Raw genomic sequence first — 13373 nt, 5'->3', positions numbered from 1 at the left:
TAACCTGTGTTTCTGAAGCAGGTGGCAAGTGGTGAAGAGGGTTTGTCTCCACAGGCCAGATTATGAGTTCACAGCCAGACGTGGACAGATGGAGGCAGAGGTTAGCCCTCCCTCCTGCACGCTGCTACACACACATACATTTGGCAACCATTTTTTCACAGGACAATTACCTCGCGACCTCTGCCAACCCACACACACACTTGGCCAATTACGGACACACTGAAGGAATGATAACAGTCGCATCACACACACACACACACGCACACACACACACACACACACGCACACACACACACACACACACACACACAACCTGTCATGATGTGCGTACACACTCCACAACCCCTCGAGCTCCACAAAAACATGGCAACCAGCTCTGTTTCTGAAGGGCACAGCACCCAGCTGCAGCTTCCCGACACAGAAGACAGTCAGACTGAGACTCTTCCTACATATTTCAGATTGTTTTGTTTCACCACCGCCTGCGATGTCCAATTCACCCTCTCCCGTTCCGTTCTGTTAATTCCATTATCTCTGATTATTTTCTCATAAGCATCGCTGCTCTAATCCACTTGTTGGTCACATATCTTTGTTGCACCAGCCAACCATTGAACTGATAGAAGATATGCACACCAGTGTTTTTTTGTTTTTTTTTTTTAATTCCCTCCCACTGCATCTCACATCCACTCATGACAGTAGAAATACGCTGAATGATGCTGAAAGACATTTCAAAGTAAGATAATGAGGAAAAAAGCTTTACAGGTGACTGATCTGTTAGTCAATCCTGCAAATATCGTGCCATGCATTCAGTACATGGTGTATACTTATCTCCCTGCTGCCTTGCATCACTGCGCTATTTGGTTTGCAGTCTTTAAGATCGTTTTGAATTAAATATGCACATAATTTCATTGAGACAGTGTGGTTAAGACTCTCGTCTCTGGAACAACATTCACCCCCAGCTAGGATTGATTCCAGTCAGAATCTTTTTCTGCTGGATTTCCCCTACTTTGTATTCCTCTCAGCTTCACTACAGTTTCAAGAAAGAAAAAGGAAAACTGGTGGAATTCTTACTCTTGGGGGAAAAAAACATATGTATATACATATTTTGTGTATTAATTTCCAACGGGAGCCTTTATGAGGTAAATACAAATATCCTAAATAGATCTGATTGGGAGGCACATGAATATTTCAGTAAACCACAGATGAAATGAGCGTGATCATACAGCATAGATGAACTAACACCTGCTACACACGGGTAAGTGAACAGCCCTCTTACTCTTCCTCCTGCATTCACCTTGACCACATGCTGTTTTGGTGGCACACAGGAGCACCACCTATAGTGTTATCAAAGTCATCAGCATGTAGTTTCCTGCTGTAGGAACTCCTAACTAGATAACGCTACACCCACAGCCTCTCCAGCAAATCCGTAATCAATCCTATTATATTCTTGTCCCATTGTTAATTGAGCACGTTTGTGGGCTGACAAAACAAACTGACATTTCCATTTTAGTGATCAAGCTGATGCTTTTATATGCCGTGCAACAGCAGAATAATTTGAAATTCACCAATCACTAACCAACTGTGAGGGCTGCAAGGTTGAGTGGCTGCACACCACATGTAACACTTATTACTGAGTCCTTATTTATTCATTTATTTATTTATTTATTTATGAGAAAGGGCATCTGCATATTTAACAACATCTGTGTGAGATTTTTTTTTTTTTTTAAAGATTGTTTTCGGACAATCAGACAGGAAAACTGTAAAAAAAAAAAAAAAAAAACACTTTCTAAATTAATTGTGAAATAAAAACTGTACCTCCAAGACAAAATATGACTTGGAAAAACTACAAAACCTTTTTGACCACTGTTTTGCATCTAATCAGGACATCAGCACAGTTCACTTTCTCTGTGACTGCACCTTTGATAATATCCGTTAGTAACTTATGAGACTGTTGTGTTGCTCCAGACAGAGATGTGACTCAGATGTAAGTTTTTTTAAAGGTGTGATGGAGGGGAGTTAATGACTCATCCCGTCCAACTCGGGTAGGAAAGTCATTCCACCACAGGAATGGAAGGAGACTGCAAGGCCACTGCAGGGAAAGGGATAAATAATTATACGATTGTACCAGAACAGAGACCGAGGTGTCGAGGTCACGACCTGGAAGTACGACTTTTGCTTTTCAAGTCAGTACGTTTTGCTATAGTTGTAAATTTAGAGACACTGAGGACAAATCTGACTGCACCTTAATGGATGAGATGAAGAAGAAGGTTGGCAGAACATGAGGGCGGACATGGTCTGATTTGGGAGATGTGTCAGGTTGAGATCGTGTTGTGGGTCTTACGAGCAGGATGAGATGAAACTTTACCAGATTTCATGTGTCGTACACGCTGCTGTCAGAGGAGGGAGTGTAAAGGCAAAATGTGATGTGAAGATACAGCCAAGTTTAAAAGGCCCAGTAGTGAACCCTGGGGAACGCCTCCGTCTAAAAAATTAACCATGTAGTTAAATGAAACGGTAGGCCAGTCACACAATACAACAGATTACACTGTCAAATAGAGATAAAAGTTGGATACCACAAAGTCGGGCGTGAGAAAACCCAGGCAGTAATAAGAAATGAGATCCTATAATATTTCTAAATGTGCGAATCATTCTGGTCTCTGAAGAGATAGCTCATTGATTTTCTTCTTTTATAGGTGATAAAGATTTACACCTAATTTTTAACACTTAAAAATAGTTATTCTTAAATTGATTTTCACCAGGACCTCGTGTGTCCCTGGATCATTAAGTTCCATCCACTTCATGGTGTAACATCGACTTGACTCCTTTCAAATAAAACCCAACAAACAGCAAAACTGAATGTTTTCGCTGCTTTTACTTTCATGCATTATTGTAATATTTATGTCTTCATTCGTTTTTTTCATGCTAAATTTCACGTCCTTGACTCTATTCCTCATTTCAGTCTCTATGGTGATCTGGTGGTAAAAATGTCCCTGCTGTGTCATCAAATTTCTATTCGCTGGAACAGATTAACTACAAATTATAAACAAACCTAAATTTGTCCGTGTGTGTGTGTGTGTGTGTGTGTGTGTGTGTGTGTGTGTGTGTGTGTGTTTTGAAACGCTACTTTGTTACTTTGTTTCAAAAGCAATGAATTAAATCTTGACTTTGAAAGCTAAGTGGGTTTTTCTTTGGTCGGTGTGATGTGGCTGCTGACTGTGCAGCTGTGACTAAAGTCATGTTTACACCGAACACGAGTCAGACACATGTTTTAGCCATGAGAAGGAACTTGATTTTAACCAACGCTGCTGTCTATAGCAGCTCTTTTTAGCTCCATCGCCATCACACACACACACACACACACACACACAGTGACCTGAAGCATCTGTTTAACACCTTTGATTACATCTTTAAATGGGTCATTTAAAACCTGCCCACTGATTCGCCCTGTTAACCATTTTAATTGGACTTTTCTCAAAGTGCAGTAGATAATTTGACGTGTCATAGCAGGAAAAGCAGCATTGTAACTAGTCGCATTAATGAGGGCTGCGTTGCATTTAGGTGTATCAGCGAATCAGAGCGCTGCTTTACGACATGTTGATTCGTTGGGAAATCTCAGTAATGTTATTGGTTGAGCCCGTGGTTTTTCCTCAATATCTAAATATAAGATAATAAATAATTTGCCTCAAACAATAAATGATACTTTGATTCAAATGTAATGGTTTCATCATAACTGATACTGATAACTCATCATTATTTTATTTTAAGTGTATAATTTATTTTAGTATTTTAATTCCTACCGCTCGTGTTTCCTCTTTAGTTCCTCTGCCCCCTTTAACTGATTCTGTTATAAAGTTGTTTCCTGCTTTGAGTGTGGATGGCGAGGTGATGGTGTGTGTGTGTGTGTGTGTGTGTGTGTGTGTGTGTGTGTGTGTGTGTGTGTGTGTGTGTGTGTGTGTCATTGTTTTAGTGGTACTTTTTTTTTTACTATAAAACACTTTATATGAAAAGTGATATAAAAAATAAAGTCTGGACTCACTGATTGAATAATTACATCAAGGCATAATTATTAAATGCAGCTGTCGTGTTCAATGAAACTGAATAATCATGTTTAAGAGTCACATGTGCAGGTCTGTTCTACACCTACAAAATGCTATGACTGTAATATTGTTATCAAATGGTTAATAATAAAACTTGAACTCACGTTTAGAGCACTGTTGTAATGTTTTGTCATGATGAGTTCTCGGTGCTATTTCAAATACCAAAAACAACTGTAATCGATCAACTAATGCAACAATTCTACTTTTAAAAGATGTGACGAAATGTTCGTCCTTGTAATGAATCACTCCCACAAACACAAACAAACCCAAAGTGTGTGTTTGTGTAGATGTTGTAATGACACAATCCTCTGAGTCTGTGTATGTCCATGTCCAGATTGTGTGTTCAGTCCCCACATGAACTAATGTGTATGTTTATATGTGCATGTGTGTGTCTCTACACTTGTGTGTGTGCATTCATATTTATGACTTTGTGTCCAAAATATGTCACTTTCTTTCCGCCTGTGCTGGAAACACGCTGATGATTCAGCCCTTTCAACGCATTAATCCCGTTCCCTCGCAAACTGTACTCAGCCCACGCTGTGCTTTAACACGCTGCACACATTACGTCCCGGTGCCGTCTGATTTAAAGAAAGCGAGTCATCACGAGTTGAACATGATGCTTTAATGCTCGTCATTGAAGCAAAGACAATATGAGAGAGTGCTGCAGTGTAGCGAGGGAGGAGAGGAGCGGTAACGCAGGATCGTCGCTGCTCCACGTGCTGCTGGCAGCAGCTCAAAGCCACCATGAATTTAGACCTCACCACCGGCGACAAGATTCATCATCTCTAAACAATATCAACATTTTCACATTCAACAGTTAACCAGCGTGACGTGCACGAGCTTATCTACCTTTCCTGTGTAACTGTGCAAATATTACTGTTTGCTGAAATCGCAACCAATCAAATATGTCATTGCATCACTGTATTTTTTTTTTTTTTTACAACTGTATTTTCTCGTAGCACTGATGGCATTTATGTGTAAACTAGTTGCAGCTAATTTCAGTTTCTGTAAATATGAATGACATCACTGATTGCTACACTTTCGTAAACTGATTTTATGTATTTGACTGAACACCGGACAGCATTGTTTTGGCTTTATGGAGTAAAATATTGTGCTGTTTCACTTTAAAAAATTAAGATATCCAAACAAAAGGCAAATACAATCGATGTGGCATGAACTAAGTTTGTTTTTATTGATAATAATCTTGGCTTAATCTTGTTAGGCTTTTTAAAGTAACACACAAGCATATTAAGTTTTATGTCACAAAACTATTGTTACTTGTGTTTAGATTTTTTTTTTTTTTAAATGACAAAACACAATTTATGTGAATCCCTTTAGACCCTCGTCATGCAGCTGTGCTGAATCCCACCTGTTCACAGGCTCTGAGTAAATATGGAAATGTTGTGAACGGGTCACACATTTATATTGTTTACATCTTTCTAAAAGCTGCTAACAGGCACATCAAAAAATAATGAATGTAGTGTAAATATAATTAGGCTCCATTGTTCTACATGATATTAGTTAAAAGTATAAACACCAGTTTCCTGATGTGACTCCTTATTCTTCACTATTAAGTGGGAGTTGTGAACCGTGGTTGTTAAAGCAGTTCCTTTTTTTCAAGGTGGACTTGAAATAGTTGTCAGTGTTTTTAAGTTGGTGTTCGTTATTCTCTTCTTGATCTTTGCAAAGCAAACGTATCTTCTGAAAATTCAGAGGCAGACAACCGTCTTGAGTCGACTCGCCAGTTGATTTAAAACATGTCAAATTCACACCGTTTGCTGTATGACTCAATGCATAAATAACCCGCTGATTACTCATGAGGCGACAGCTGTAGCTGTTCCATCAAATGTGTATAAATCAGTAAATCATTCTGAATGGGTGATTGTCTCCAGTGAAAAAATAAAAAGGCACTAACTGCTCTATGGATCTGTCATGAATATGTCTCAACTGGCTTCTCAATGCATCGACCCTGAAAAACCCTCCAGTCCTCATCATCTATGAAAAGCAACTGATGTGATTGTGTGAACTAATCAGCTGTTCACTTTGGGCCAGATTGAAATAACTATCAGATTTGTTAACGTTGTGGTTGTTAGCATTTTAACATGTTAATGTTGCATTTAGCTCGAAGCGAATCAAGTGTGCGAGTGAAGCGTCACGGAGTCATATGTAAACTCTTAAAGTCTTAAAGTGTTCTTTAAAGAGAATGCAGTCAAAATTCAAGTTGACACGTTATTCACCATCATTTATTATTGTGGTGGGTTTACTGCTGCGGCTATTTATGGGACTTTTAGATGTAAATGCTTAAAATTTTGGACCGCTTTAAGCCGAAAGCGCAGTTAATATATCCAGTAGGAGCCAAATTTAATCTGAATACTCCAGTCTCACATGACGAAACCATCTGTTCCAATTACAGAAAAGAAAAAAAAAGTTGTATATTTGCTTTTATATACAGTACCTAGAGTCAGGGTAGCTTTTTGTGCTCAGAAAAACAATTCAGCACATCATGCATCACCTCAATAGATATTTAAAGTAATGGCCAGGTCAGCAGGGAACAAAGAGAGCAAGAAACAGACCGAGAACCGAAGGAGGAATCGGATGAAGAACAGACCGACGCAGGCGAGAGAGAAGAAGAGGAGAAAGGGAGGCTGAGGGAGAACTGCAGGAGACACAAACCCAACGTCAAACATCCCGCAGCGAATAGATATTCAGGTGTGTAGCTTTTCTTTTAAGACTCGGCAAAACACTGATATTCCCCGAGTTACAACTGATTCTAATTTGGAGGAAATCCAGCTTCACTAATTAACAATTATCAACTCCTTTTTGTACTCGAGTGCTATTTTCAGCGCTTAATAGGAATTATACAGGGAGACCTGAGATTTTACAAGAGAAGTAAAGAAGTATTATCAACATAATTGTATGCAGAATGTGTGTGTGTGTGTGTGTGTGTGTGTGTGTGTGTGTGTGTGTGTGTGTGTGTGTGTGTGTGTGTGTGTGTGTGTGTGCGCACGCGCACTTGAAGATCTTTGTGAGGACCAGTTTCAGTTCTACATGATCGGTTTGAGGAAATTATGGTCTGTCCTAACAGCCCTTTCCTGTTTGCTGCCTTTAATTGAAGCAGATTCAAGGATGTTGAAACATTTTCTGTATTTCTGCATTTTACTACTGTATTTTAATTCTTAAACTGCTCCACAACTTATATTCCATTTTTTTTTTAGCTATTTTAATGTTTTAATAACTGTTTTTAATGTTTCAATCAATGCTCTTAATTATTTTTAAATTTCCTTTTCTTTTGCCTTATGTTTTGATGCTTTTAATGGTTTTATGTGAAGCACTTTGATTTGCCTTGTTGTTGAAATGTGCTCTACAAATAAACTTGCCTTTAAAAGGCTGCTTTTAGGGTTAAGTCTTGGTTTTAGGGTTGAGGTTAGAAGTATATTTAGGTCAGGGGCTGATGAAATGTGTCCATGAATGCCCTCACAAAGATATCCATAGAAATGTGTGTGTGTGTGTGTGTGTGTGTGTGTGTGTGTGTGTGTGTGTGTGTGTGTGTGTGGTGTTTTATAGTTATCCTCCTCAAGAGTCCCTCCACACCAACACAAGCAAGTAAGAGGTAAATTAATGGTAATAGCGGTGCCAGAAGACGTACAACCACCGAAGCTGTTCACTACTTTAAACCCAGTCGTTTTCCTTTTAGTAAAAATGTCACGTAAACTATTCAATTCAGGTGAAAACGACAAGCAGGTGATCATAAAAAAAAGGGAATAGTCACTATAACATTAAGGCACTCTGAGGTTGTGTTAATTGAGTAATGATTTACTGTATATTACCACAGTTACTATAATAAGAAGTTAATTGATTAATCCAGTAATCATTCATCATATCAACATTTTAGCAAATGTAATATTTTGGGGGTTTTGGACTGTCAGACAAAACAAGACTCTTGTCTCAAGGACATTGTGATGGGCATTTTTCACAGACCATAATATTAACAGATTAACAGTGAACATACTGTAATGAGCAGATTGCTTGATTATTTAATTAATAATAAATTACAAGCCTGAAGGGGAGCCATAAGAAATCTCAACAACAGAAGTGGCAGCAAAATAATAAAGTGTGAGACATCACATTTGGTTGTCTTTTTTTTTTTTTTTCTTTGAAACCTTTTTCCCCAAACAAATGCTATCTTGACTTTAAGTGACAATTTTGTCAGACAAAGACAAATATTACATAAAAATCAATTTGCATGTCTATGGTCAGCATGGATGAACAGGCAAGTAATCAATAGCCATAAAATGTAATTAAATAGACTAAGATTATGATCAAGTTTATTGGACCTCAGTGTGCTACTCAAGCAGCGTTATAATCAATGTTTAAGGCAGCCAGTAGCAGCTTGTAAACTGATGAGGTAATGCTAAAACATACTTGTTTTATGGTTTCAGGTAATAACGTTTTTGCTCTTTAAGCCTAATTGACTCGGTGTGGTTGTGTGATACTTATCAGCAAAATACCGTTTTCAGAAGAGCCGTCTCATATCAGACATGGATGATATATTGTGTTTATAAATACATTTTGGATGTTGGCAGTTTTGGTGAAGCAATGAAAAATAATTATCTTTCCCCGCGTTGGTGATGCGAGCATAACTCAATTAAAATGTACAGCATATCTTTCTCTGTTACACATGTTAGTGCAGAGTAAAGGGCTCTCCCCAGCAGCAGCAAGAACATCTGTCAAATACCTACTGCAGCGCCTGAAAGGCCTTTTCACATCAAGTCAGCTTTAATAGGTGACTGAAGAGCAAAATTCTCAAAATTGCTTCAATATTCCTGTTTTTTTTCTCTCTCCCTGCTGACTTGTTCTGCTAAACCAAACCCAATACAACCTCTCTCCCGTTTCCTCCTCTCCCTGCCTTCCCGAGGCTTAGTGGATACGTTAGACTTCTACACACGTGTGCAGCGAGATAATGCAAATGTTTCTATAAATAGGGACAATAGTGCTGACAGTAGCGCTCTCTCAAGTGAGATATCTCAGTGTAATTTTCACAACCACACACACACACACAGTAAATACTGGCAAGAAAAATCGACTCCGGGGCTGCGTGCTTCATCATAGTGATAGTCCTGAAGCAGCATATAAACACTTGAGTTGCAAAGCAAACACATTTCAGATATGTGCTATATGAGGCTCAAAAATAGGACCCAAAACCAAATCAATGCGCCCGACGCATCTTAAACAAACGGCGCACAGCTCCGATGTGCAGCCGACTTAACAGCTTCAATCCACATAATACAGAACCGTGCTGTACGTTAGCCCCTGAAGCGCATACTTACAGGCATTATGCCGCACAATAAAACTCTAATTTATTTGGCACCGTTACGGCTCAGATTCTTGTTGCATCGACTTGGAACACACAACACATATTTCACTACTTCTCAGTCAACCTTTCGTAAAACCGCTAAAACCACAAGACGACCGAGTTCCACGTAGCCGTTCCTCAATGGAACGTGATAAAAAGCAGCCGTAAACCTACACGGCCAACCCAAACTTTCAGAGCACGACGGGCTGACCGAGGTGAAGACCGATGGGGTGAAAAAATAATTGAGACGGATGGAAGGGAGAAGCGAGCCCCATCCTTCATCCTCTTTCTCACCTTCCAGCTCGTGATGAATGACATTGGAGAGGTTGGGCTCTTCACCCCACCAGAAGATCCACAGCTCCTTGGCATCGGGCTTGATCTTGCGCCGCCACACGCACAGCAGGTTGGCCTGCACGCAGCGCATGAAGCTGCGCAGAACCGGGTCGTCCTGAGCCGGGGCCGAGATCACGGGCCCGTATTCCCCGCCGCTGCGGAATCTGTAGCAACGCCATTTAATGCCTGTCAACTCCGCCTGAAAGAGGAGAAAAGAGTCGAAATTAAAGCACTGCATCAATAAACAGCCCATTAAACCACCATAAAATTAGCATTTGTTAAGCAGTTATTATGTGCAGTCACTAATAAAGCAATTTCCCCGTGTTCAGTCCAAACACAATGTAAACGCTGAAATAATTTGTTGACTCACTAATCAGTCAATAAGCTGAAATTTAACCTTCAATCATTTCAACAATTCTGTAATCGTTTTAATAATTCTTCCAAAACAAAAGCACCAAATACTCTTCCAGTTCTGATTTCACCAAAGCTGCAGGATTTTTTGTTTGTTTTGCTCGGTTTTATATCGCTGTACATAAAATCTTTAAGGTCTACACTGCTGGTCAGAAAACAGGAAACGTGTCCGTTTCCGCGGGACAGTGTCATGTTCTGTCTCCTCACGCTAGCCGTCCTATAATGTCTCCTTCTTTAAGAGTATGTATGAAAAATCAACTCTGATCTGTGGTCCGGTTCAGTTTGGAAGCTGCCATGTTTTTGGAAGCGAAATAACGCAGCCAGGAATTTATCAGTTTCATAGTTTACATGGTTCAATTCCTCTTTATATCAGTTTATGAAAAGGTTTCAACTTTGTGAATGAGGTGTTCATTTGAAACATGTTTACTCTGCGTGGCCTTATAAACTTAAGTTTAATCAGAATATTAAGCTTCATGTGAACTGGTGATGTCATGTTTCTAAATTTTGTGACATTTTATAGACCAAACAATTAATTACCTAAAACTATGAAATAAAGGTTTGCAGATCTTTTCACTATATTTTGAATACAGAAAAAAAGTCATTAGCTGCAACAATAAATATAAATAAATGCATATTAACTAATAATGGATGATGAAAAAGCATGTTGAACTCTTGAAACTGCATTTCAGCAGATCTTGTTTGTAACGTGTATTTTTTTTAAAAATGTTTTTTACAATCCACATTGATATTGTGTTTCAAATGAAAGAGCACATCAGACAATGCTGATTAAATCAATAACTGCACAGATGCTCTCCAATTGCGTTATATTTTCCCCGGCTTCCTGTTTACACAGTTCAGATACTCGTGTAGATGTTTAAGTCTAATTAATGTCTCCCTTTTGTGTTGTTATATCCTTATTTATGACTGTTTCACTTGCTGCTGCTTCTGCTGTAAAGACTGTAAAGATTAACTATTGAAACTGTTGCAGAGAGAAGAGCTGCAAGAAATAAAGAGCGGTCTTGAGTGAAATACATGAATGAACTACTACCGGTGAGACGGCACTGAAGTATAGAGCGAGCCGGGAGAGGAGGAGATAGTGCCGGGTCAGTGGTTGGAGCTCGGCCCAGCAAGGCAGATCTCCTCCTTTTAATCTAATGAGATGATGCTGCCGGTGTTTACGTTGCCCACCGGGTGTGAAGAGGACTTGAACATTCAGAGACGAGGCAGTACAAGAGTCAAACTTTTCCTCCACCAGCACCAGAAAAAGATGTTTTCTCAAATTTGGTAAGTGAGCGTGCATCGGTAAACATCGGGAAACACAGGAGCATCAGTGACCCTGTGATCCTCGCGGACGCTTTGGAAACTTTTTTTTATGTTTGTTTGTGTCTTTGCGTTTGCCTTTGTGCATGAATGAGCTAAGTGCACAAAGGCATTGTTGAACAGGACGTAGATTTGGCAGGCAGGGGAGTTGGGGGGGGGGGGGGGGGGAATCTCTCCTCTCCTCCCCGGTGTTCACCCAGCTGTGAGGATCATGTTTGGCACACTGGCCCCGGCGCCGAGCCATCCAAGACCAACGGAGGGAAGAAAAATACTGACCCATTTTAACACGGGGACAGGTAGAAAGGAGAAAGGAGAAAGGAGAAAGGAGAAAGGAGCAGCTCAAAGGAAAGCACAGCCTGCCGTGTCTTTGAGTGGATGAAGAGGAGGAGGCTCCACAGCTCTGAACGCTGCAGGCCGACCGGCCGACCGAGGATGCCGGCGTGAGCCTCCAAATCAGAACCTACAATCTTCCCAGCGGCATTCAAAGCCTCCGTCCCGATCAACACATCCACATTGTGAGTGAACACAGGCATGCACGCGACACCTACCAACATCTTAACTGCACAATGCACCCGTGATTACAAGCATGTCCCTCCTGTAATGACAGTGTGTGTAATGGGAGACATAAACATCGGCGCTGTGATAAGCCAAGCTCTAAAATTAGCCATGACAAGGTCAAGGATGCTGTTTGTCCCAAAGCAAAGGAGGAAGACATCTGCTTGCACTGCCTCGTCACTCCCAGTCAATGTCAAGAGTTCCTCCACTGTTTGGCACAGCTGTCTGCTGCTCCTGCATCAGGAGCGAAGACGAGGAGAAGCTAAATGTCAGAGAATATATTCACCATAAAGGCATAACAGCTGTTTTAGAAAGGACAACATGCTCTCCCGTGAATTGATTGTTAAATGTTCCCCTCCAGACATGTTCGAAGACACAGAAAAATACTCCGCTTGGAATTAAAATTTTAGCACGGCAGCATTTTGAACTAAATGCTAACACAAGCATGCTATGCTCGTAGCAACAACGTTAGCATTCTGCTAAATGACAGGCATATTTCTTTTTTTTTTAGCGTGTTCAACAACTCGACATCGCTGTGTTAACATCCTAATATTTACTAATTAACACTAAACATGCAGTGCAGCTGAGATGGGTCGTAACAGCAATAATGTTGTAAGGATTTAGTCACAAAAACAAACAAAGTAGTACTGAACAAACAAGAGGTGCGACGTTCAGGCGTTGCCAGAGTTATTGCAATTCTTCCCGAGGGGAACATAAATGATAAATGTGCACGCTAAATGTCATGGTAGTCAATCCAAAAATTGTTGGGACATTTAGCTGAAAGCCACAACCTTCAATCTCGTGTTGGCACGTGAGGTTATTAGAAATATCCTCTGGGGACCATAAAAGTGAGCAGATTTATGTCCAATCCACCCAATATTTGCTGAGATACTTCAGTTGACTAAATATTTCTCCCTGCAGCCTGTTCAAGAAGAATCCGTAGGAATCTATAAGACGTTGTAGAAGTGCTGCAGGTCTCAAGGTTCCACTCGTGTACTTTCAATCCTGGACTGTGATTCTCTTTCAAACGTGTCGTGACCCGACAAGATGGACGAAAAACACACGAGTGCGGAGAAACCGGCCTTTTCAGCAGATGAATGCGAAGCCATACTTCAACTGTCAAAGCCTGCACATGCATTAATCTGCACAGCGAAGGCCAAACATTCAGGAGCAGAAAGAAGAAGCAGAGAACATTTTAAGTGCAGAAACAAGACTCGCGGTAGAATTTTTCAGAAAGTTTTTTTTTTTCTGGTCAAATAAGTGGCCAGAGGCTCCCAAACACAGGTGCAGCGTATTTTGCTGGCCGT

General features: G+C 40.3%; 1 protein-coding gene across 2 annotated transcripts in view; it reads right to left on the bottom strand.

The window, feature by feature from the left end:
- LOC138211937 (mediator of RNA polymerase II transcription subunit 13-like) overlaps positions 1-13373 on the bottom strand; it is a 71625-nt gene that overhangs the window by 45638 nt on the left and 12614 nt on the right. For both annotated transcript variants that reach the window (XM_069172141.1, XM_069172150.1), the window contains exon 2: positions 9742-9979. In XM_069172141.1, coding sequence (XP_069028242.1) covers positions 9742-9979 — 238 coding nt within the window. The remainder of the gene's footprint in view (positions 1-9741; positions 9980-13373) is intronic.

The sequence above is a fragment of the Embiotoca jacksoni genome, unplaced genomic scaffold, assembly GCF_022577435.1.
Source record: "Embiotoca jacksoni isolate LCO1_2020_lvr unplaced genomic scaffold, fEmbJac1.0.p SCAF_10, whole genome shotgun sequence".
Lineage (NCBI taxonomy): Eukaryota > Metazoa > Chordata > Actinopteri > Embiotocidae > Embiotoca > Embiotoca jacksoni.
This window is presented reverse-complemented; position numbering and strand designations above follow the sequence as displayed.